Below are 25,156 nucleotides of genomic sequence, written 5' to 3'. Positions count from 1 at the left end.
CAAACATGAATACTGTTACAGACACAAACACTTCCAAGTAACAGACCAACACAGCCTACATCCTGAAGCAAATCTACAAATGCAAACAAAGAAAAAAAAAAATACTGTTACAACCCCAAATATGATTCAGTCCCTGCCTGCAGCACAGGAAAAAAAAAAAAAAAAAAAAAAAGAAGTTGTTGGAAAATAAATGAGTCCAGGGGAAACATTTGAGTGCCAACATAAAATAAGAATTTCTCCTTGGACACATACGCCAGCAGAGGCTGCCACGCTGCCTGCTACGGAGAGCCACGCAGTGATGCCGATTAATAAGTCAGTTTATTGTAACTATAAGGTGAAGGCAGTTTTACTAGAAGACCTTATTTCCAGATGATTAGCTTTTGAAAAATGTGACCAACAGGACTGCGATTTCTCAGGAAGATCTGATATAATGAGACTGGTTTTTGCATGGGCAAGAGGACAGATGCTTAGGAAAATTTCACTTAGCCAGGCTCGTGGCTGCCTCAGGATGAAACCAAAGTTGTTCATATGCCTTAACCAAACCCAAGAAAAAGTGTTTTTTTGCACTCAAGACTTGTGCAAATTCAGGAACTAGAAACTCACAGCCGTACTGCTCTCAGCCGCACTTATTTTGTGAGACAGCATTTGAAGTTGCATCTGCATCAACACCCAAACCTCACACTTGGTCAGCGTGTCCCTGGGGCTTCCCTCCTGCAACTTGCCCTTTTTGACTTGACCATCGGGTACACGAAAGCCACTTCAGTCCCTCCACACCCAGAGCACAGGGCCTCTGCAAGAACACAGAGCAGGCAAGCAGTAAAAGGTACATTCTGGATCTTCTTAAGGGGAACAGCCACACTTCACAAGCTGGGTTGTCATATGTTCCATGTTACCAGACTGCACCAGGAAATCCCTTTGAAACACCACCCGAACTCCGCCCTGCCTACAAGTGTCCTGGATGCCAGGTACCAGGGGTACAGGGGAGGACTGGATTTTGATGCACAGGGCACTTTTTACCATCATTCTGCTGTATTCCCATTTTCAAGGCAATTCTAAAAGAATATGTATGTATCAAAGCATTCCAGAGCTGAAGAATCAGCTCTTCTGAACACACTGTCCTGCTCCAGTACATGCCAGATCCACACAGAAAAAGAGAGTATAAATTTATGAATGCCATAACATACACAGACACCAAATCACAAGCATGTCTGCAGAGCTCCTAAATGAAAACTGCTGCCGCTCTAGGCATGGGGGGCTTGGAAAAGCTGGCAGGCTGAAGCCTTCCAAGAGAGGGGGGCAGGGAGTAAGAAGATGAGTATTCATTATGAACTCTTGGGAAAATATATACCTTTCACTAAAGACTCATTTTCAGCTGAACCACGATCTAAAAGTTTGTTTTTTACACGTATTGGTATTTTAGTTTGAGACAAACTCCTGCAACAAAAAAGTGCTTTGGCTGAAATGTAAGACTTGGCAGAGCTATGAGCAACAGAACAGGGGGTCTCATAACGCAAAGCATTCAGCAACCTCAGCAACACACAGAAAGCACAACAGGGGAGCTGAGCAAAATGGGTGAGCACAGGCAAAAGTGCAGAGACAAGAGAAGCTAGGACAGTCCCTGCAAAAGCATAAAGCACTTCAAGTTGGCAGAGTGGAGTCGCCTCACAGTGAATATGCACAAGTTAAGAACTGGAGTTTGATCCTCACTCCAAGTCCACTTTTAAGAGCAGCTTGGCGATGGAGGGTGTGTCAAAACTGCAACCCCAAAGCAGTCTCTCCAACTACACTTTATACTTACTCATCTCACCCCGGGTGGGTGTAAGACAGTTTTATCCCAAATTGTTCATTATGCATCAGGCTGAACAGGCAAAACAATTCGCATGGGAAACTGTCCCCAGAGATTTCACCACTGCCAGCTTTCAACCTGGAATATACCAGTCACTCACAAACCTACCTATATGTCTGCAAACCTGCACTTGAAGAACCCAGCTGCATCCTCCAAGGGAATAGGAAAGCAAACATATTCTAGAGATCCTTAAAGCTGCCTTTATGCCAGGCAGTAAGTTTAGATAGCAGTTGAGCCAAACAGGCACAGGCTGACTTAGTTTGAATAAGCCCCATAGGAGGTGCAATGAAATCAAATCAGAATGATCCAAGCGTAAGTTACCTAGCCCAAAGTAAAAGCTCTTAGACTGAGGAAAACATAGCTGCAATCTTTAAATTAATTTCTGAACTAATTTTGTCATTAGTTCTACACACAAGATACAAAAATCTGCCTGTTCTGGGATATCTTAATCCTAGCTTTTCCATAAAACACAAGACTACAGCAGTTGCTTTTTACTGCCTCCTCCCCAAGCTCAGAGGAACATCCTAGATTCACCCAAAGCCTTTTGATTAGCCTCTGTGGTCTCTTATGTTGCACCTTCAGTTACCCAATTAGTGCCTTGTTAACTAACACCTGCAGTGTATTTATTCCTTGCTATTGCACTACTTTTAATCCTTACTGCACAGTGGCACGTACATCCTTCTAGGAAGCTTTATGCATAGGCTTTGATGAGAAAATCTTACTTGTGCAAAACCAGAGTGGTCTTCAGGGCTGCTCAACACTGACACTTTGCTTCTCTGCTCTTGGTGTCCAGGGTAAGACTCGAGTCTTTTGAAAATAAGCGTGAACAGAAGCAGAAAAGGGAGATTCTTGTCTCTCTGGAACTGATGAGTTCTGTGAGAATTGGCCACACTCAGTGCCTTCTGTGACTGCACACAACAGTACTTAAGTTACCAGGGACCGCTAGGAATGCTAACTTGGAGCACCAATTTTTCTGACCTTTGCTATAGGTACTAACTGTAAGCTTCTGACTCTTTACCTTACCATTCAGTGCCTGTTCCACCATCAACACCACAGTTCCCTGCTGCAAGGGAGCTCTTTGTTAGTGTTTGGTGGAGAAGGCTGCTGCAGGGGTATGAATACCACATTGGCAATGCATTCTGCCATCCATCTCTGGGCACATCCGCAGGCACGCTGGACATTTACACGCACGTGAAAGGCTGATGCAAGCTCCACACGCCTCAAGGCAGGCAAATTTGGCCATTCTGACCATTTTGTCAGCCATCAGCCACCATGAGCTCCAAAAGCACTCACGTAACAGCAGACTCACAGCACAGCCTATTACCAGCAGCTGCTATCTCCGGAGTGGATGTCCTTATACATTACAAAAAGAGATTTTATTCAGTAACAGTCATGTTTGGGATAAAGAAATAATAGTGCCCAAATAGAAGATTGCTTAAGCGCGTATAGTAAATGTCTGGGATTATATGACTCCAATCATCCCAGTGGCAGAGAGAAGGGTGATGAACACAAGGGGATAAATGCTCTTATTGCAACAGAGTCATCTTTACCAATGATTTTCTCACTGTAGTGGCTGGATTTCCTTGATTGAGTAAGCGTTATTCAGTAATTTAAGGATGACAGGACTAGGGCAGAGGTTTGAAACAATAATTGCAGTTTGTTCTTTAGTAGTACCTTTCATCTGTGGAATTCACAACAATGCAATAACCCTCCTAACAGCTTTTATAGGTAAGGAAATATTACGAGCCCTGTTTTTCAGCTGAGGAAGCTGAGAGGGAATACGATGATGCAGAAAATCATGGGCAGAGCCAGAACAGGGGCTCAGCCCTTTTGACTCATACTTTGTAGTTCTGAGAGCCCGGACACACCAGTTGATGAGGCCACCCTGCCTACTCAGTGCTGACAGGACCTTTGTCTCTTCAGTGTTCGCTCTTCATCTGGAAATGGGTGAGCAGAGCCCCCAAACAGGGAACCCAGGAGCCAGGATGTCTACAAGCCCCCAAAGTCACAGCGCTACGGTAATTGATGGGAAGGCAGGAAAGAACGGAGCTATGCAAGACCCAAAGGATCTTCTAAGAGTTCATCTGCAAATATAAGCTTTGATTATGATCTCAATGCTGGTCTGGAGACAGCCAATATCCAATGGAGGGTCTGGCGCGGATTTCAATAATGTCCTTTCAGATTGGCAGTTCTCAAACCAGAGAAACAGAGATGAATGGTTTCCCCTGCAATGGAGAGGAAGGGAATGAAGACCCCACAAAATATTCTATCTGACCTTGGTGTCTTTTATCAGGATGTAACAAGAAGCATTACTTGGAGGAGCTGGAGGCTGGGATACAGAGGGCTAAGATTTATATGTATGGAAAGAAGCAGATCAAAGGCCTAAACTATTGTGGGAGAGAAGAAAGGGACATGACCACGGAATCTGAGAAGTGAAAAGAAACTGCCCAGCCACTATGGCTGCATATCTTTGACCACAGTAAATATGTTTATTTGAAAATTAGCTGCATCTAAATGGTTTTGGTACACATTCAGTGTGATGCAGAGACCTAGCACCTGCTGTTAACACAGTGGTTTGCACAGGTAAGCAAACTTGTGAATAGTGTGTGCTACTGAGTTGGCAGTTTAAACTAACAGATGCTGGAACATCCTAGATTTCAGCTGGCTAAAGCCCTAATGGATTCCTGTGTGTTTTCTTACTTTTTCTCCTGCCCTCTTACAAAGTACTGGAGAGAATGGTAATGAGATGCTCTGACCAAATAGTAATATTTTCAAACATCTTGATTTCTAAATTACATTGAGTGATAAATATATTCAGTTTTCACTAGAACTGTCTCAGAGATATGAGTTAATCGTATTGAACTGTCCGTTTATTGAAGTTGCAACCATTTACACCAGCCAAGAATGAAGCTCCTGATTCACAGAGGTGCTGAGAACCTGCTGCTCCAGTTGAAGTGGCTGGGAGAAGCAGGCTGTCATCATGTCTGGCAGTCAGACGGTGTGTGATTCAGTCTGGGGCTCTCAAATCAGCAGCCTTTCTGCATTAACTTGGCTGTGACTTGCATTGGGGGAGAATCTGCTTTGAATGATACACTACAGCACATTGCTGTGTGAAGTCCTACCTTATCTTCAAAAACATCAACTATTTCTTAACAGATCCTTTCTAACATGGAGCTCTATACATGCCATCTTCAATGATTTTACTTTGAAAGAAGTTCTTCAACTAACGTAGGCCCCTCATGCCCAGGCTAAGTGTTTGTACACATCCCTCCCAGGGCAGAATGAGTCAAATCCTACCTGCTCTCCACTGGGGTAAGATTTTCTACTTTTAAAAGAACAAATGTTGGCAGTGATGCAAGCAAGGTTCATACTGTAGTGGGGGAGGTAGAAATATCAGCTTGGAAAAGGTTCAGTGTTTGTTTTTAAATCCCAGAAGAAACATATAAATGCCATGTATTTAGAAAAAAACAGAGCAGCATATTAGCAACCACATAGAAACAGCTATATGTTAGAGATCAGCTGCTCTTTAAAAGCCCTTAAGAGATGCAGCAGGTCTCATGAGTTCTTCCTCCCTCCGTTTCTTGAGCAGCATGTAACATACAGTAAGTCTGTTCTGTGCTTCCTCTGACTGCTGAGAGGCCTAAGCAAATAAAAGTCCTGAGATTGCTAATTGTGCCAAAACATAAACATGGGCTTACACAGTTTGTAAGCTTAGTGCCTTATTACTCACCATTGGAAACGTAAGAGTTAGCTTGTTTGCAGCAGTCAGGTCTAAAGAGCAGATCCAGCATGTACTGAGGTTAGTGGGAGCTTTTCCACAAACATTAATGTCCTTTGGATCAAATCTGCAGGACTGGATTAGTTCTGGTCTCAGTAGTACCTATGACAAAATTGTATACATTAGTCATATCAGGACCCATGGCCTCAGCTCTGTTCCTGTCACCCTTAAGGCCATCCAAAGGGATCCCAGCAGCACTGAAAGCAGTCACTTCCATATAACCTGAGCCACTCATGAGCTTTTCTTTCCCTTTCATCATTATGGGAAGCTGTTCTCCCCCATAAAAACCTCAGGCAGGTGTCTTTTCCAGTGTACTTGGCAGGTCACCAAGTTCAGGCTATTTTGAACTAAATGGAATGAAAGATTTTGTGAGGGAGAAGCCTGCCAAACCCCACTCTTTTCCAGAGAGGGAATTTGGACAGATGTCACATCCTGCTGATCCCAGCTGTGGCAGCATGGCTGGGGGAGCGAGAAAGACCCTCACAGATGACTAATAACCAACAAGTTAAATTTCATCCAAAGACAATGTGCTGTCTGTGCAAATCCCTAGGTACTCACATTACGCAGTCCCAAAGAAACGTCCTTGCTTGCTGAGCTGCCTTTTTCTGCAAGCACCATACTGTCAAAACCCCAGTCTAGCATGTGACCAAGTACTTTACCAAATGGAGTTTATCATGCTTTATACTTGTTTTAAAAAAATCCAGGAGACCTAGAGGCCAACAACTTGTTTATGATTAATTTGTAGTCAAGGCTTACGGTTTTCAGGTTCCTGAGAGGTATTAGTCAGTATAGATAAGAATTTTTATACATGCATACATATGTATTGTATACATATATATATGAAAATATCAGGCAAAAACTTCCAAAGCAGACACTGAGAGGCAAAATACAAACTTCTGTCTCCAACATGAGAAAAACACCCTACCCCTATCACAAGAAAGGTATATAAATACATAGCATTATACCGCTGATCTGATTTGTGCTCTCTCATTTTATTTCGTATTTATTTTTTAAAAGAGTGAAAACTTCAAGGCAAAACCATCTGGAAGAATCAGCAACAGGAACTTAACTGGATTTGTTTCCTAATATTGTTCTGGGGACTGTGCAGCTCTTCTAACTATGTTTCACCTCCCTGTGTTTAGATGGCAGGGTTTATTCTCCAGACTCCTGCTGTGGCTTTACAGGCTGGAGAGGAAGGGCCTTGGCTTCACTGTACCACAGGTTTTTTTCAGATTTTTTTTCCTTTCTCAACTGCCACTAGAATTTTTAGAGCCCCAACATCTTCCTGTGTTAAAGTGCCAGTAAATGACACGTGTCTCCCTTTTCTTCCCCCTAACTGAAAGCAGACTATAATGTGCTCTGTGTGGCGTTGGGTTGTTGTTTAGGAAAAAACACTGCTCTCCAGGAAAGTGCTTAAACCTATGCTTAAGTTGGCTGTTTGGCCTTAATAAATCAAAGTTAAACACTTCTGAGTCAGGGCCCTTGTACGCTGAGAACCGCCCCAGATCTGCTCTCACCCAGGCAAATACTGCGTTCTTAGATGGTTCATGCATTAGCCTCACGCATTATATACACTGCTGCGTTATGGATTAGCTTGGTCTTTTCCTTAACGGTTTTTATCTGTGGTACTGGTGGATGTTTCCAGCGGGGCTGGCCTGCACATCGTGACCCAAAGACACCAAGGAACCCGCTGCAGCCAGACCCAACGGTTTTCCAACAACTGCAAGGCGTGGGAGCAGAGTTATGCCCGTGGGTTAGCCGGCTGTGTGCGGGACCAGCAGTGCCGTGGGTGATCTGTGCCACACGGGAATGTCACGCAGGGCTGGACGGGGCCTCGACCAGACCCACGCCACACCACAGGCCGGGCAGAGCACTGGCGGCTGCTGTCCTCGCTCCCTACAGCAAGGGCAGCACCTCAGGGCGCCTTACCCGCGACGCAGGGAACAGCACGACAGGGAACTCCGAGCCGCTGACCGCTGCCACCCAGCCCGGCCCAGCGAAGGGCGGGAGAACGGCCGAAGCGAAGGCGGCGCCTGCCCCTTTAAGGCACCGCCCGCGCGCACGAACGCCGATTTCTGTTTTTTTTTTTTTTTTTTTTTTTTTTTTTTTGGCGCTCGGGCCTTGCCGTAGCGCTCCCGAGAGAGAGCGGCATTGTGCAGCCTTTGGCCCGCACCGCGCATGCGCCGTTCCGCATTCCCCCCCGCCTGGCGGCCCCGGAGCTGCCGCCGCCGCCGCCGCGTTCCCCCCCCTTTCCCCCCCCCCTTCCCCTCCCGCGGCCGCGCTCCTCCTTCATCCGCGGCAGAGGAGGAGGAGGAGGAGGAGGAGGAGGTGGCGGCGCCGCCGCCGCCGGTCCCCCCTTCCCTCCCCCCCCTTCCCCCGGTAAGTGGGCGCGGGGGCGGGCCCGTTCCCCTCTCGTCTCCTCACCGCCCCGTCTCCCGCAACCACCGTTCCCCGGCGCGCGGCGCCGCCGCCTCCCCTCAGGCAGCACGCGGACCCCGCTCCCCCACCCTCCTTCCCTCCCGCCTTTTCCTCCTTCCCCCCCCCCCAATTTTCCCGCGCGGGGACCCCCGGGCCGGCGGGCGGTGCAGATGCGGGCGGGCTGGGGTGCTCCCCCCTCAAAAAAAACTTCGGTGTCGCCGCAGGGAACTATTCCCCCCCCCCCCCCCCATCTCCCTCCTCACAGCGAGGCGAGGGCGAGCGGGGAAGGGGCGTTGGTAGCCCGGAGGGGGGGAGGGGGGTGCTGGTTCCGCGTGCCCCGCGACGGGTCTGGGCCGCTGCTGGGCGTTTTTTTTGGGTTTTTTTTTTTTTTTTTTTTTTTTTTTTTTGGGTGGTGATGGTGGGGGACCTGGCGTGGCCCCGCCGCGAAGCCCCTCGGGCGTGGGAGCCGGAGGGTGCCGCGGGGCAGGCGGGGCCGAGCGCTGGCAGCAGGGTGCCTGCTCGCCGAAGTTCCCAGATTAGTTCCAGATGAAAAGGGCCTGATCTGCATTAGAAAACTTTAATTTCTCATTGTTGCGACCAGTGATTTCTCCGCGATGTGGAGAGGGCTTATTAAAGCCGGCAGGCAACTGGTAGCGCTCTGCTCTGCACCCTCCCGAGAAAGAGATGCCTAAAATGCCAGTAGGTGCTGGAAGAGCAAACGCTATTGCTCCCAAATCTGCTGCCACCCGCAAAAAGAATGGTAGTGGTGGTGGGGCATGGCGAGCGTGCTTTGAAGACGGATCCTTGCAGCGTGAGCTGGAGGTTATTCAGTTACTAAGCTGAAACGTAGCTGAGCTGCAATGGAGATTTGTTCCCTCTGCAGCATCAGCCCTGATTACCGAATACTGGCACAGCACTTTATCAGGTTTTGTTACAGAAAGCGAGTCTGGTGAGACTAATACAAGGGTGGCTTTCAGTCGGGTGAAAGTCTCGGGCGGAAAAGGGTATGATTTGATGCTCAAACCATTTAGGAGGGAAATATGAGACCGAAATATTTGCATTCTGAGATGAAGGAAATCTAGTAGGGTCTTAAGCTTTGGAAATAATTGTTATTTTTTTGTGTTTGTTATGATCTTCTATTCTGTACCTTAATAAACCTGAAAAAAGGCCGTGGACTGTGCCTTCCACCTTTTGTAGAAACTGGTATTTACTGTGTACTGGGAATTTAGGAGTATTTTGGGGAATATGATATGAAAACCCTGCCACACCCAGAAACTATTCTGCTTGATTTCCATTTGAAATGGAGCAGAGTGGAGAAAAGGTTTCCAAGAAGTGATAAAAGGCTATGGCTTGGGTTCTTGGTCTTGCACATTAATAGGTCTGAAGGCCTAAAATACTGCTCTGTTGTTAAACAGATAGAGCATACAGGTTTTCTTACTGGTTTCTGGTGACCTGCAGTTAGGCTAATCTCATTCTTCTAGCCGCTGAGAATCTTTTTGACAGCTAATGAGAATATTTTGTTTTTCTTCCAGGTTTTCATTTCAGTGTGGTTCTTGCTGTGGCAAGGTCTGCCTTTTGAAGCAGCACATTCATTCTCCCCTTCAAGCACCATAAGTCTCATTTGCCAGCTTCAGAACCATGGCAACAGAAGAAAAGAAGCCAGATGCAGAATCCACCAAAACACAATCTACTCCTTCCTCCTCAACCAATCAGAGCAAGGTGTGTGTGGGGCTCTCAACAATATCCGTGTAAATACTCATGGCAACTACCTGCCTATTCAACAGGCAAACCAGAATTAGAGAATTCAATTCTCATATAGATTAAAATCTTTGGATCTCTGCTTCTGCTGTTGTCTCGAGCTGAAAACATGCTGAGGATTTTATGGGAAAAGTGGATGGAGTAAAACCTCTTCTGCAGCACTAAGGTTTTTTGGTTTTGTGGAAGTTCTTGCTAAAGAAATACTTCTTGTCACTTTGAGTGTTAGAAAAGCAGGTTGTTTGTATCCTTGGAATACCTAGAGGTGACTGGAGAATTGGTGAATCTATAATTGCAGTTGCAAAGTTGGGAAGCAGTCATCCACATTCTTTTGAAGCCTGCAGATGCTCAAAGATGTTATTGCCTAACCATGAAGCATTTGCAGAGGGTGAAAAGGGAAAAAAAGAAGGTATTTTAGGGGTATGGAGGAATTGGCCTGTGATTTAATTCATGATAAGGATGAAAACTGCAAACGTTTAAAAGCACTACACAGATCAATACCAAGACTATTATTTTGATCTACCAAGCACTTTATGGTTGGACTGTTGGATTACTCTCACCTGTTCATTATTTATTGGCTTGGATGAAATTCGTATCAAGGATGAGTTGGTGTTGTGCATGCAACAGTAAGGCACTGCTGGCCCCAGACAGCAAGGGTGTTTGTTCCGTTATTTTTTTAATTTGGAGGGGGGGGGCGGAAATGTAAACGCTGAAATCTCTATAATGGTGAACATCTGTGCAGTCCATTACTGTGTACTGACCTGGTCTGATACAGAGCTTGTCACTGAGATACGAAATTTGGAGTTTATTCAACTCATTTGTATATGTTTTTCTTACAGCCTGCACCAGTAAAACCAAACTATGCTCTAAAGTTCACGTTAGCAGGACATACAAAGGCAGTCTCATCAGTAAAGTTTAGTCCTAATGGAGAGTGGCTAGCCAGCTCCTGTAAGTATTACTTTCTTTTTATCTCATTTAAAACATGCAAATGTGGGCCTTGGAGAACTGCCTGTTACCTTCATCAGATGGAGGAGGGATGTAATGTCATGGTTTTTCTTAAAAGGAACAATAACAAGGCTGTCAGTCTTTGAGATAATCTGCTTTAAGCTTTTTAAGTTCCCTTACTTTGAACGCTGGATCTTCTGTGCGTTGCCAAGTTGCAGAGTCCTCACCTGCTCAGCTTTCTTTACTGAGCAAATGGGCAAAAGCAAACCCAGGGTTCTTTTCCTGTGCAAAGTAAACCCTTGTGCTTTTCTGTATCGATAAAGACATAGCCAAAGTTTTTAAATTAAACTTTGTGTGTGGTATCTGCAGGCAAAAGCTTAACGCTGGGAAGTAAGGAAGGTAGCTCTGTGCTACTAGACTGGACTGTAGAATGTGATACGGGGGACTGGCCGTGTGTTTCTGTCAGTGTACCTGTGGTGTTTAATGTATCAGAGCCTTTGATTACCCCAGTGAACTGTGTAGAAGGTTATGATAAATAGTGTTTTACTACTTGCTGTCATAAGTGGTAGGTCAAGTCCTCTTCCTTTCAGCTTTGGTATTTCCAAAAATTTTTTTGGTAGTTAACATTGCTTGACAACTTTCCATTGAAAAATGTGTTTATATGACCATCAGTGATCCAGAGAGGATCTATATATAAGGAGAAGGTAATTGAAAAGAACACTGTTGAATATGATGGTGAGGGCCACATGAACATCTTCCAGACATGGGAATGACTTAGGTCTTTGGCTTAACTGCAATTAGCCTTAATAAGACCAGTGCACTGTACCATATATAATATTCATGCTCAAGTGTCCTTATGAAAGTTCCCTCCTCTCTACCACCCAGATTGTCCAAACTCTATTTCTGGCAAATATCAGCCTTTTTGTCTGGTGTGTATTGCAAATTAACATGGATAATATGTTTGGGTTTTTGCAGGCATTAATTTGGACTGGCTTATGTAATTTTTGTTCTGGCTTATGTAATTTTTGTTCTTTTTGGGCAAAAGCATTTCAGCATTCCTCATGGGATAGTACTACTTTTACCACTGGCAATCTAAAACAAAAGTAGAAACCCAAATTGTCATCAGAGAAACTAAAGCAGCTGGAGACTCTGTGCATTCCAGGCAGTTTATGTAATCTCAGCTGCTGCAGCTTGGCATGTACGCGAAACTGTTCTTTACCAATTACATATTACCTTATACACTTAGGTCTGGTTGGGGAGGGACAACTACCCAGTGTTTGCAGAGATGTAGTTAACATATTTATTTTCACCTGGAAGGGACAGCTTTATCTGTTAGTGCTGTTAATATCTTAACTGTCACATTCTTTTCCAGCTGCTGACAAACTCATTAAAATTTGGGGAGCATATGATGGCAAGTTTGAAAAAACAATATCTGGTCATAAGTTGGTAAGTATGAGGAAGGAGATTACTGTGCACTTGAATACAGACTTCCTTGTGAAGAATTTTGCTTTCTTTTCCTCATCCAGAAATTTCCATTCTTGTTTAGTTTGACATGTGTAGAAGGTTTGTTCTTCAGTCTTGATTTGTACTTCTTTGTTTATAGTCCTGTGCAACAGCCTGGGACTGGAATTGCTGAAGTAATACCAGATCAGGCTGGAAGTGTGGGTGATGTGCAGGCTGATAATGAAGTACCTGTGTGCACCCTGCCTTGCCATTTTCTTGAGTCCATCCATTTCAGGGACACCAACCTCAGACATGGGGCAGTGCCTTCTTGGGTGAAAAGCCTTGTAAACTCTTAACACTGTGTCCTGTTCCATCTTTCCTTTGTATATGGAGCAGACTGGCTTGCCTTTTAAGGAGATTGAATGTTTCTTGTGGGTTTGCCTACATAAACACAAACCTTACTCATTCTGAAAAGTTCTAAAGAAAACACAAACTCCCAAACCCTTTGGTTTTGTTTTCTAAAGTTTCTGCATGCTGAAGTTTTATAAGCACAAATGGAGATTCACCAAAAGAAAAACCAGTAGAATCTTGTTCTTCTCCAGCCCTTGGAGACTCAGACTGTAAAGAGCAAACCATTTGTCCTAAAGAGAAGCCACTTATTCAGATTAGTTTATATAGCGTACTGTTGATGAATTCCAAGAAAGGGTGTTGGTAGCCACAGTGTAAGAGCTGTGTGAACAAGCCGTTGATGTTTTTGGGAGTATATGGCTCAGTTGAAAATGAACAAGCGTCAAAGGAGCTCCTAACCCAGTCAAAACAATGAATTCCCAACTCTCAGTGCTGAATTTTCTTTCAAGCTTCAGCAGTGAGTATAATATGCAATCTGTGTTCTCTATTTTCCTGTGTCAGTGAACAAACAGAGCTGAGAAGAGAATTGTTTTCCTTTGTTTTAGGGTATCTCTGATGTTGCTTGGTCATCAGATTCCAACCTTCTTGTCTCTGCCTCTGATGACAAAACTCTCAAAATATGGGATGTAAGCTCGGTAAGTGCAGAAACTATTTACCTTCCTTTTCCCCAGCATTGGCATCTTAACTTATGTTCTTCTGAGAGACAGCCTTGATGTGTTATGATGAGAGAAGGTAGAGTTTTAAGTATGGGCTCCTCTTTGGGTAATACTCTTTCCTGCTTATGATGAGCTGCTGGTTAAACGGGCTGTGAGGATGAGTGAGTTACGCTGTCTGCTTTTGGAAATAGGGGGATGCTTATGGGTACCATGAGGAGTCTGGTTATCTTCTGAGAGTTCTTAAGCGTTATGGTGTTGATGCAACCACAGGCTTAATTTCTGAAAGCAGCCTCTCAGATGAAACCTTTTTGTAACTTCTTGTCATAGCTTCGCTTAGTTTTGCTTCTCTTGCCCTTCCTTTTCTGTGATTACAATGAGAACTGGATAATTTGGCTGAATTTTGATTAGGTATGCTAAACTGCTTGGTTGCCCTAAGTTGCCCAAAGGGTTTGCCATTTGGCTGCAGTCATTAAAAATGGCGGCGGGGGGGGTGGTGGTATTTTCCTGTTGTTTTGCTGTAGCTGGTCCTCTGCCCATCTAAATCTGGGGTTAGAGATGGTTTCTTTGTGTGCTGCACAGTGATTAACCTTAATGCAACTTACCTGAATTAATTTATTGTGCTGAAGGATGCTGTATATTTAACTCTGCTGAATCTTATTTCAGGGTAAGTGCTTAAAGACATTGAAAGGGCACAGTAACTATGTTTTCTGCTGCAACTTCAACCCTCAGTCAAACCTCATCGTTTCTGGATCAGTAAGTGACTTTTTTTTTTTTTTTTCTTCTCCTTTGTGCAAAGCTAGTACTTACTGCACACCCCTGTCACCTAACACTAAAGGGACAGACAGGTTCTTTTAGGGGTACTTGACAGAATGATGATGGAACTAAATTGTAGTTACAATTAAAGTTTTTTTTTCTTAACAGGATATTATAATTAGTATAGCACAGAATTTACGATTAGAATGGCACAGGATTTCTACAAGCAGAATTAATGCAGTACAATTTGTAGGTAGCATAATACAGAATTTATAATACCATTTAACTTTTAATTTCTAATCATCTAGGTTCTAACTTAACTTAGAGTATGACTTCTAATCACCTGGACCCTCTGCAGTTCTTAGTACATGGCTTGCTGTATCAATATAAGAATCATAATCTAGACTTGAAAATCATATAAAACAAAATCCTCAGAGGAAGCAGATGATGGTGGGAGAGTCCCTGGCTACCGAGAGGGTCATGGTCTCACTGTCCAGCAGCAGTTCTGGTCCAGGTTCCCCGCTCAACACTCGTGACCTTGACTTTTGTAGACAGGGCTCTGTGTGCTGTTACACTTCCCTGTTCTGGGATGGGGTGATCACCAGCACCAGGCTGGCTGCATGCCTGGGACCTTCAAGGCTGCCGAGGAAGGGAGTAATCGGCCTGGTGCCCAGGAATCTTGAGCTGGTAGGGAGGGGAAGAAGAAATCTGTTCAGTTTGTCTGCTTGGTTCACAGGGTCTTCAGGGCCTCATGGTGAGGGAAAGGGAAGGAATATGTGACCCGCTCAGTCACAGAGAATGGCTGCTTGCCTTATAAAATGGCGTTAGTTATGCTAGCCACATTACCAAGGGTTGGGATCAGGGGGTATTGATCACAACAGCTTACCATTTCAATTCTCTGTCTTCTTCCACAAATAGAGCTCGCAGTTGAATGAACTGCACAGAGCCACTGCTGCCTTTGCTTGGGGACACAGTCAAGCCCTTAACCCATCCGCAACATGCAGGTTTCCTGCATGGAGAGGAGGAGTTCAGGGAGCTACATTCCCAGTCTGTTATTTTTGCCCTGTGTGGTGCTTGTGTTCTAGGCTTTCTGATGCAGCTGCAGTGCAGCTGGAGGAAGGCACATGCATCTAGTCAAGCTGTAACACCTCGAGTAGGCATGCCTTGAGTAGGTGCATCATTAAACCACCTTGTGTATTTCTTCAATTTCAGTTTGATGAAAGTGTGAGGATATGGGATGTGAAAACAGGGAAGTGCCTCAAGACATTGCCGGCTCATTCTGACCCAGTTTCAGCTGTAAGTCCCTTCTGATAAATGAATGCACTAACATGCTTATTTTCTTTAGCAGAGCTCCTCTCCTACCTCTCTGTAGAGAAGTGGCTTTGTGCTCTAACTCTTATTATCAACCCCTTACACAGTGTAGTGGATGGGCTGTGGTGGATTTGCCAGTGGCCATTGCTCAGGGAGAATGAAATGGACAGTGTTTTCTGCAAGGCGGGTGTGGATTTTAGTCCTGGGTGTTAATGTGGGAAGCAGTGAATAGTCATGCTTGGGTCTGGCAGTCTGATGCTGGGGCATAGATCTGTGGTCACTTGAGGCTTGCAGAACAACCTGTACATCTGTTGCTTTTGTATTGTTCCAAACTAATACTAAAGTTCAGAACAGGGTAGTTCCATAGTATACTCTGTTTCAAATCTCATTCATTTAATAGGTGACAGGAGCTTGGAATACAGCAATATCCATTCAAATGAAGGAAAACCAGGAGGTGTTCAACTCTTAATGTTTTTGAAATGAAGGAAACTGAAAAAAATTTGAGCCTCAGATGCGCTACACCATGGCTGTTGTAACATGATTGTTCTGCCTTGTGTGGAAGATATTTCACACTTGCAAATGTATGTTAGTAGTAATTATTCTTTAAAATAGCAGTATCTTGATGTGTAGTTCAAGGCAATACATTGACCTTAAAACATATATGTGGCTACATATGAGGTTAAATTCCCTGCCTTTAAAATTACAAGGCACTATCCCCAGGTTCGATACTACTATAATTCAAACAGCTAATGCTGTCTGAACAGAGTATCTGTGTGTTCATGTGTTCTTTTCAGCTTCTGAAGAAACATTTATTCCAGTCCCTGGTACTTGAATAAACAGCTGTAGTTAACATCCATCCCTCTTTATAATTATGCCAGACAAACTGGGGTGGGGGGAAGAGTCTTGGTTTTCATGGTGTTACCCATCTAAACTCATGCCTATTGTTTGTATGTCATGTTGGATTTCTGCTTCTATCCACATGAATTGCAGTGTCAGTAATGGAAGATAAGTACATTCAGTGGAGCTTAAAAATTTGACCTTTATGAACATCAGCAAAGTTATTTTTCCCCTTCTATACTATTACAGGTGCATTTTAATCGCGATGGGTCCCTGATAGTGTCAAGTAGCTATGATGGACTCTGGTAAGTGGTTACTTCTTGTCTGCAGCCCTGTTCAAACGTTTTGCATTTAAACATAAAGGAGGTTTCAAAAAAAGCTTGTATTTGTAATGTTAAAGTCAGAACAAAACAAATGTAATGATTCTCATGTGTTTTTAATAGTCGAATCTGGGATACAGCATCAGGCCAGTGCTTGAAAACACTGATTGGTAAGTAGGAATATTTCTTATTTGTGCTCTATTTTTCTCTATTGTGACACAGATATTCTGCATCATTGCAGTGAACAGTGGCTTCCTTAAGCTTTATTTTACTGTCTTCATACCATTCTGTTTGTACACTGTTGTCCTGTCTATTGCAATAAGAGGAGCTATCCTCTCACGTGAATGGAAATTTGTTTTAAGTTTTGAGAGTGTTCTATAGTATAGATGGACAAATGAGAGTTTTCCAAAGTTTTCTACCATTCAGCTGTGTAGTGCTTGCTGTGCAGTAGTTCAAAAATGCAACGACAAAATTGTTTGTGCTGTTGGATGTTATGGAAACAGGTAGTGTGTGACTACACAAGCTGCCTTTTTATTGCAAGATGCATGAAGGCATCTTGTGAGCATAGCTAATAAAAGCAAACCACCTGTTGGGCATATGTTCTCTAGCCCTTCATATTCTTACAAAGCATTATATAGACAAGTTGTATGACACTGCAAATCAGTGGCATGCATTCTAATATAATGAATTTTAAGGTAGAGGTATGGTCCTGCTCTGGTAAGTGTTGATGCAAGGAAGGAAAGTTCAGTTACAACGGGTTATTTAAAATGTTTATGAGCAAAATGCTTACTATCATTTTCTTAGTGAAAACAATCGCCTTTCTTACAACTCTTTCTTGAAGTACCAAGGGACAAGAAAACTGAAAGCTTGTTTCAGTGAAGCAATTAACAACAAATTCTTGTCAAAAGCAATTTTCTGTCAATGAGACAATACAACTGTGCACTGTTTAATATTGCATTTATTTTCACTGTAGATGATGATAACCCTCCTGTGTCTTTTGTGAAATTCTCACCAAATGGCAAATACATACTAGCTGCAACTTTGGACAAGTAAGTATTAAAAAAAAAAAAAAGTATACTAAGTATACTAAAACCCCACAGGCTTTGAAGTGTTTGAGTATCAGATAAAACTTTATTTTACTGCTCTTTAACTATCGTAGGAATGACACTGCGCAAGTCCATATACACTAACAAACTTGAAAAGCATGCAGAGTGGTGTGCTTGCTAATGGCACAGGCAGAACTTGGGTTGTTTAAAGTCTTGGCACTGCTTAATGACTGCAACACCCATTCATACCTTCTTGTACCTTTCAAAACCTCAGCACTTCCTTGCATTAATCATACGATTCTTTTGTAACATCGAGAGACAGAAAATCTAGCCTATAAAAGACTGCAGTATATAAATAACTTTGTGTGTAAGGCATAAAAGCAGTGCATGTGGGCTGGTTGTATTGAGAATGATTCACCTGGAGAATTTCCATGCAGTTACTAAGAAGGGATTAGCTGGTCTGTCATCTCCATTCACAGAGAGTAATGATGCTGTTGCTTTCATGAGGCCTTCGTTTCCTAGGTCGTGAGGTTGACGCTCTCCCTGTCTGAGCATCTTTTTACAAAAGATAGCACAGACTGTTGCCTGCCTTTTTCAAATAGTCAATGAAAAGCAGAGAAAACCCAGGTTAGGCTCCCTGGGGAAGAGCAAGGGGACTCTCTTGCAATCTCTGACAGTAAGCTGGGAGTCAGTATGGATGGTCTATGCCCAGACATGCACAGGGCTTGCTTAGTCTATGGAAGAATCTAATGCTTGCCTGAAAAAAGTGACTCGTTTTGTGTCCAAACTGTATTCAGTAGCATAGTTACTCACTTGCTCTGCTTGGGCTGAGGCTTGAATGGGTTGAGGATGCCTCAGTCCAGTGTTTACTCCCCTGAAACACCCCAGTGCAGGACTACAAGTTGAAAAATTAGGGCAGCGTGTGTGTATTTTGGTCTGTATCTGCTTTCAGCAGGATTTGATTTTAAAACAGCTGGGGAAAGGGCATGGTTTGCAGGGCCATTCCTGGTTGTAGTGGGTTTCTCATTCTGTGAAAGATGATATCCAATGAAATCTGTTTCAATCTTTTGGATACGTTGGGGGTTGTCTGCCAAACCACCTTATCCTCTCTCACTGTAACCTGTCTGTTATCCTGCCCATCATTTTCCCAGTTGTCTGGCCATTATTTATAAAGAAACTTGTAGGTGTGAGGAAATATTTAAATACATCCTTTTCATGGAGGAGAACATGAATGGCATGGCAATAAAATGGATACTTTGGGGTTAACTAACACTGTATTCTGAAGCCAGGCTAAAGTGTTCCATGTAGATTTTAACTCAGGTATGGAAAAACTTTTTCTGCTGCTAGGAAATTGTCACATGTGAAAGCAACAAAAACTAAAACCTTTGTTTTTTTGTTGTTTTCTAGCACTCTTAAACTTTGGGACTACAGCAAAGGAAAGGTAAAAACAATCCTATTTCACTATGTAGGCTTAACTAAGCTTATAGGAAAATCTGAATTTTGTATGTGCTTTTTAAGCTTGCTTAACATTTCATAAAACCTTTAGAAAAAAGTTTGTCCTCTCCAATAAAGGGCTCCTAACTTTTAGCAGGACCTGTTGTGATAGGACAAGGGGTAGTGGCTTTAAACTAAGAGAGGGTAGATTTAGACTAGATATAAGGAAGAAAGTTTTTACAGTGAGGGTGGTGAAACACTGAACATGTTGTCCAGAGATGGTAGATGCCCCCTCCCTGGAAGGGTTCAAGGCCAGGTTAGATGGGGCTCTGAGCAACCTGATCTAGTGGAAGGTGTCCCTGCTCGTTGTAGGGGGTGTGGACTAGATGACCTGTAAAGGTCCTTTCCAACCCAAACTATTCTACAATTCTATGACTAAAGATGCCTTTGGAGGAAAAAAAAAAAAAAAGTGATTTGGCTTCTGCACAGTTGTGAGACATTAGGTAAAGTTATATTAATTATTTTTTCTTCTTGAACAATAAATTACTGTTGCTGTCTTTCTCTGTGGTAATGTGACAAATTTAGGGCTTTTTCCCCTCCCGTGCCCAAAATTGTTTAGCGTTCTAGAGATGCCTTCTGCATCTTCTAGATAAGTTGGCAGGGTGGGAAACACAGATATATTTAGTCTTTTCTGCCAAGTGGGTTTGTCCTTGACTGAGAAAACTACCTCTCAGCTGTATTAATGGCTCTTCACTTTCAGTGCCTGAAGACGTACACAGGACACAAAAATGAGAAGTACTGCATATTTGCAAATTTCTCCGTTACTGGTGGAAAGGTTAGTGTTTATGTGAGATGCTTTTTACAGATGTGTGGGTTTTACTGCTTTTCTCTGTATAAGAAACAGTAGTTTGGGAATGGAAACCTCCTTTGGTGGGTGCTGGTTCTCAGGTGCCATAGTGCAGTGGGAGAAGAGGAGGGGATCCTAGGGAGGTCCCTCTGAGCCCCTCTGGTGTGTGTCTCTGGGCCCGCTGTCCCACCGAAGGCTCCTGCCACTGTGGCAGCAGAAAAGACCTTTCCTGCAGCAGGAGAGCAGCTGCTTGTGTATCTGGTCACCATAGCCACACAGCAATCAGCCATCAGGTGATATGTTGGTGTGACACAACAGATCAGTAAAGATTAAGTCCTAACACAGAGCCACCTGAGTGCTTTTTGCTCTGTTACTTTTCCTCCTCTGGCATACACAGGGTGGAACAAAGCTTTCTGCTACCTGTGTGCACTGAATAGAGGCTGAGAGAGAATGAGTCACACCAAGCAGTCATATAATGTTGGAAGTTTTCCCTTTCATTCGATGACAATGAAATGTTTACCGAATAATATCAAATAATATCAGTTAGATGTAGGTGAGGAGAAAGATTAACTGTGGTGTTTGTTTGTTTTTTGTTTTTTTTTTTTTTTTTTTTTAACTCTGCCCCTCCAGTGGATCGTGTCTGGTTCAGAAGACAACCTGGTTTATATTTGGAACCTTCAGACAAAAGAGATTGTACAGAAATTACAAGGACACACAGGTGTGGAAGAGGACTTTGTTTCTACTGATGCAATATCCCTCACATCAGCTTGTAATGAGGGCTTAGCATGAGCATTTTCTCTCTGATGTTTAGTTTTGACTGTCAGACCCATAAATTCTTTTCTGGCTGAAGCTTAATTGAACCCTAGGAGTTCGCTCCTTTTTATGAAGGGTATTTTATGGGCATTGCAAGTGTTTATTCTTTCACCATGAGAACTTTGATATCAGCTTACAAAAGAGATTTCCTTGAGTTCAGAAGTGGTTGAGATATTTAAGTGACTCATAATAATAGTGAGTTTGAAATGCCTATTAACACCTTCCAAAACTGCCGCTCTTGAAAGGATAAGGACTGATGTGGTCCTGCTGTTTGTAAATGTCTGTACATATTCCTGTCCTTGAAGGCAGAGTTGAGCATTTATTGAGATGTCACCTGATGGATACTGCAGTCTGAATCTCATAAGAGAGCAGGACTTTCACTGTGCTGACTAGAAGGAACTGTGCTGTGAAATCTAAGCATGCTTATTCCTTTGCAGGATCATTGATTTGGATGGTAAGTGGGGGCAGTGGCAGCAGGTTTCAATTTTCAGGCTAGGGCAAGGCTCTGAAGATGAAGTACTATCTGAGCACTGAATAGGATGTTGGAAATACCTTACATGGAAAGAAAAAACTGAACTGGGTTTTTATTAGCTGTCTCTGATTTAATATGCCAAGAGTTTTGTCTGTAAAGTAAGCAAGAACCGGAATCTAGAGAGTTCTTTTATTTTGAAACCTGTCAAACACTTTCCAACTACTGCTCTCAATTGTTTTTTGCTAGTATTTCCTCTCACAGAGAAGCAGTAGTTGGAAAATATTTATGAATAATGCATTTATAATTCTGCTACAAGGAAATAGTAACTTGGCTATGCTGTTTTAAACTGTAGTAGCAATACACATTCATTTTCAGAAATGCTTGCTATGAACCAGATTTCACTGCTGTAAATAATGATATTTGTATATCTTTTCTTTTTGTTTAGATGTTGTAATCTCAACAGCTTGTCACCCAACAGAAAACATCATTGCATCAGCGGCACTAGAAAACGACAAAACAATTAAACTGTGGAAGAGTGACTGTTAAATGTTCCAGTATCTCTTTAGAGACTGTCAGGAAAAAATGTTTTTAAAAAAATATTAAAAAGCCACATGAGAATAATAAATCCAGTTTGGCAGGAAACCTGAAGAATATTTGATAAAGTGGTTTCTGTTAGTCTTGGCCCAAAGAAAACGTCTTAGCTCTTTGCTAGAACCAGGCAACATGGTGGAAAAAAAAAAATATGCAGTGTCTCCTTTTCTTGCCTGATCTTTTGGCAAACAAATGGATCATTCTGACATCGCGTTAGAAGTGTCAGCCTTGTATTGGACACCCCAAAGATACTGTACTTTATGGTGGCATTACTTTTGGGCACGGTTGCTGCTTAAGGAAGAGCTGCCAGTCTACTTTGTAACAGTAAGTTAAGTCACAAGCCTAGAGATGTGTGGAATTTTTTTTAAATGTTGAATTTTTTTTAATTTTTTTTTTTTTTTTTTCAGAATGTAGGTTCTAGTCTCTTGGGAAGTTTCGGTATTGTTTTCAATAGGAGTACTGCATCTTTAAGGGTGCTTCATTTTAAACACAGCTCAAACTTTGTGACCAAATAAAACCATGCAGTTCCAGATTTCCCTTTTTCTGCCCCTGACTTGACTCCTGTGGTGAAATCTCCTCTTAACTTCTGTATAGTTGCTTACCTCTTGTTACGTGTGTTTAATAGATGCTGTTCTAGAGCAAAGTTACAGTTCTTCTGTTAACCATTAAAATGAATCCTGCTTGTAGTTGTTCTCTGCATATTTTAATTTTTTTCTCTTCTGGTTATAAAGCAAGCTCACAGAACACTGTAAAGTTATTTCAATGTAAAAAGAAAAAACCCCAGACTTTTGTATCTTGAAAATCCATCGTATGAAACTGTATTGATAATGGCATGACTCTGTATCTATTTCAGCATTGATATTTCTTTCCCTTTTTGTCATACCCATGTGGTATTTACACATCCAAAAAAATACCATATGCCATAATAAAAAGGTGGGATTTTATGTGTATGCTTGTGGTAAGAGTGTACTAATGTGAAGTGTCTGTGTCCAAAGACGACTCCCTTAAAAACATCTTTAGAAGTCAGTATTTCTGCCACAGTTCCACTGAGGGAGGAGGAAGAGGAGGAGGAGCGTGGTGCTTTATATCTGTTGCTGAGAAATAAAAGAGGGGTATAACTCAAGTCAGAATTTGTTTATAGAAAGTAAGCATTGAACTTGAAGGTGTCCTCAGCAGAGGGAACATTAGTCCAAACCCTCTCAGAGACCTTTAGCTGAGGGGGAGGGAATCCTGCTGCCATCTCCTTGCAGGACGGGCAGGGCAGGCTGAGCGAGGACCCAGGAGATCGCTTGTGCTGCTTAGGAATTGCGTTGAGACACAAGTTTTATTGTGTCCAAAGGGTTATGCTGGAAGGGGTTGTTTTGTTCCTGGTGAAGCAAAAATCCATTTTTTTTGGTATCAGCCTCATGTGCTTCATAATAACCGAAAATCAATTACAGTACAAACCTCTCCTCTAGTGGCTGCTCGGAGACTGTCTTGCTTTACACTTAGCAAAGAAGACAGCTGCAAGACATGAGGTATAGCTTTTCTTTTTGAAATATAAAAATAGTTCATGTTGAGCTGGTGCTAAAATGGCTATTAATAATATCACTGTTTTGAGGTTTTTCATTACCCCCAGGAAAGAGCACTGTGTCTCTAGCCCTAGTGAGTGTTACTGCTGAAATAATTTCTTAACCCCATGATTTTTTTTTCAGTCTCTCACAGACCAATGAAACTTTTCAACTGCAGGATGTGGCTGTGCCACTTTACCAGTGTGGAGAAGCTGGTATATCCCTTCAACAAAACTTTCTTACGTAGATTCAGAATGGTTTTGTGGCATCGTGCTTCCCATGTAGCTGTGTGTGTGTGAGTGGCTTTGCTTGCTCAGCTGTGTTGTGGCTCTTTCCTTGCCCTCTGAGCCAAAGAGCTGTGGAGATGATTTCCCTGCTATCAGGAGGAAATTTGAAAAGGGAATTCTTTTCTGCCAGACTGCAGCGCCCTGATTTAAAGGATGTACTGGGAAGCTGTCCTTTGTGTTTAAGTCCCTAGTATTCAACCTGGGAATAAAGCTGGGACCTTTTGGCCTGAGCTCTACTTAGCTATAATTATATCCAGCCTGGCACGTCAGTGGGGGTTTGACGGGCAGGATTAGCTAATCTCCTAGAGCACAATATTGCAAACAAGGTTTGTGGAAGGGCTGGGCTGGCTCCCTGCCCCGTAGTAGGAGAGATGTGGCTTTGCTTGTGTGAGGTGCAGGCTGGTAGAGGTTGAAGCATGTCACAACCTGCTGAGGGGAAGTGAGCTATACCCCTGGGGCTCTGCTGGGGAAGAGGGAAAAGGAGAATCTGGGTGAACGAAAGTAAACCGGGGGGAGCTCCCCAACACACACGAAAAATGGAAAAAAAAAAACATGGTTAGATGCCACGAAGTAGGTGGCAGTGCCTTAACCGTATGCGTGTTGTATAGGCCACAGGGGCCTCTTCCATCCTTATCAAGGGGAGTGCTAACCTTCTCTCCTTTCATACAACACACGGGCAGGGCTGCAGCGTCTGATATTTAAGCCTCCATCAATCCCTTGCTCTAAGGTTTGCGTGAGGAAAAGTTTCTGGTTTATTCCTTCTCAGTTTAACATATCTTCCTGAAACTGATAAATCATTTTACTTTCTTCCCGTATGATTTATAAAAACCTTGAAAAACCCCGTTAAAGTAGCCCAGAGGCGCGCTTTTCTCCAGCCCTCTTAATATATTCATCCCCTTTAACCAATCAGAGTGCGGCGCCACCATCCTCTTCGCCTGCCCCCTGGCGGACGGGCGCGCTTCCCAATCAGCGGTCGCGTTCAGCGCGGGGGGGGGGGGAGGGCACGTCTGGTTCCCGCCTCGCTAATGGCGGCGGGAGGGACTGAAGGACGAGTGTTCGAGTCCCGCCTGTGGCGGGTGCGGAGCGGAGCCCGGGAACGCGAACGCGGGTGGGGACACGGGGACACGGGGGGGGGGTGTGTGGGGTCACACACACACACACGGCGGTGGGTTCCGTGCGCTGAGCGCTGCCTCCCGTCGGGCTGAGCCCTAAAGCAGGATTTGCAGGCGAACCTGTCTAATCCGTGCAGGCTTTAGCCGTCTTTCCGGGCATCCCGAAGGTTTAAGTGGGAACACGAGTGTACCGGCGGGATTTGCTAATCAAATTTTCCTCCGTCGGGGGAGGAAGGCTGCTTCCTAACGTGTTCCCAGTGCCCCTGCGCTGATAAACCTCTCTGAATCACATCAGCGCTGTTTAAGTTAAAAAGAAGCATTCACTGGTTCCAGCTGTGGAAGCGGGCTCAGAGTTGGGGGGTTTATTCCCCTCCTCTTCTAAAGGTCTTTATTTTCTGCATCCCAAGGGATGCAGAATCCCAAGGGATGCAGAATCAAAGCAAACGTCTGGCTAAATCGACGCCAGCGGCACCTCAAACCGGTTGGCGCCTGGGTGATGTTCCCGCCGCGGTTACCCACCCCAGCAGCCGGCCG

At 43.6% G+C, this 25,156-nt stretch overlaps 1 protein-coding gene and 1 non-coding gene across 2 annotated transcripts; one reads left to right on the top strand and one right to left on the bottom strand.

The window, feature by feature from the left end:
- Positions 1 to 7,819: 7,819 nt before the first annotated feature.
- On the top strand, positions 7,820 to 22,623 carry WDR5 (WD repeat domain 5). Its single transcript, XM_042786888.1, has 14 exons — positions 7,820 to 8,003; positions 9,575 to 9,761; positions 10,637 to 10,745; positions 12,115 to 12,188; positions 13,139 to 13,228; positions 13,913 to 14,002; positions 15,215 to 15,298; positions 16,400 to 16,455; positions 16,594 to 16,640; positions 17,444 to 17,519; positions 18,924 to 18,957; positions 19,711 to 19,785; positions 20,428 to 20,515; positions 21,528 to 22,623. The coding sequence occupies exons 2-14, from the start codon at positions 9,681 to 9,683 to the stop codon at positions 21,626 to 21,628; spliced, it is 1,005 nt and encodes a 334-aa protein (XP_042642822.1). The 5' UTR covers positions 7,820 to 8,003; positions 9,575 to 9,680; the 3' UTR covers positions 21,629 to 22,623.
- Positions 22,624 to 24,054: 1,431 nt separating this feature from the next.
- Positions 24,055 to 24,182, bottom strand: LOC116958832. Its single transcript, XR_004405488.1, has one exon. It is a non-coding gene; the product is annotated as a U6atac minor spliceosomal RNA (small nuclear RNA).
- Positions 24,183 to 25,156: the final 974 nt, after the last annotated feature.

This window comes from Tyto alba, unplaced genomic scaffold (genome assembly GCF_018691265.1).
Source record: "Tyto alba isolate M040663 unplaced genomic scaffold, T.alba_DEE_v4.0 Super-Scaffold_11, whole genome shotgun sequence".
Taxonomy (NCBI): Eukaryota; Metazoa; Chordata; class Aves; order Strigiformes; family Tytonidae; genus Tyto; species Tyto alba.
Note: the sequence above shows the minus strand (reverse complement) of the source record. Positions and strands in the feature narration are given on the sequence as shown.

What these genes read in the sequence shown, in the direction of transcription:
- WDR5 (XM_042786888.1), top strand. Translation starts at nt 9,681, where the DNA reads ATGGCAACAGAAGAAAAGAAGCCAGATGCAGAATCCACCAAAACACAA. An exon ending in AGAGTGGCTAGCCAGCTCCT is followed by an intron (nt 10,746 to 12,114) that starts GTAAGTATTACT and finishes ATTCTTTTCCAG; the next exon opens with CTGCTGACAAACTCATTAAA. An exon ending in GTGCTTGAAAACACTGATTG is followed by an intron (nt 16,641 to 17,443) that starts GTAAGTAGGAAT and finishes TTTTCACTGTAG; the next exon opens with ATGATGATAACCCTCCTGTG.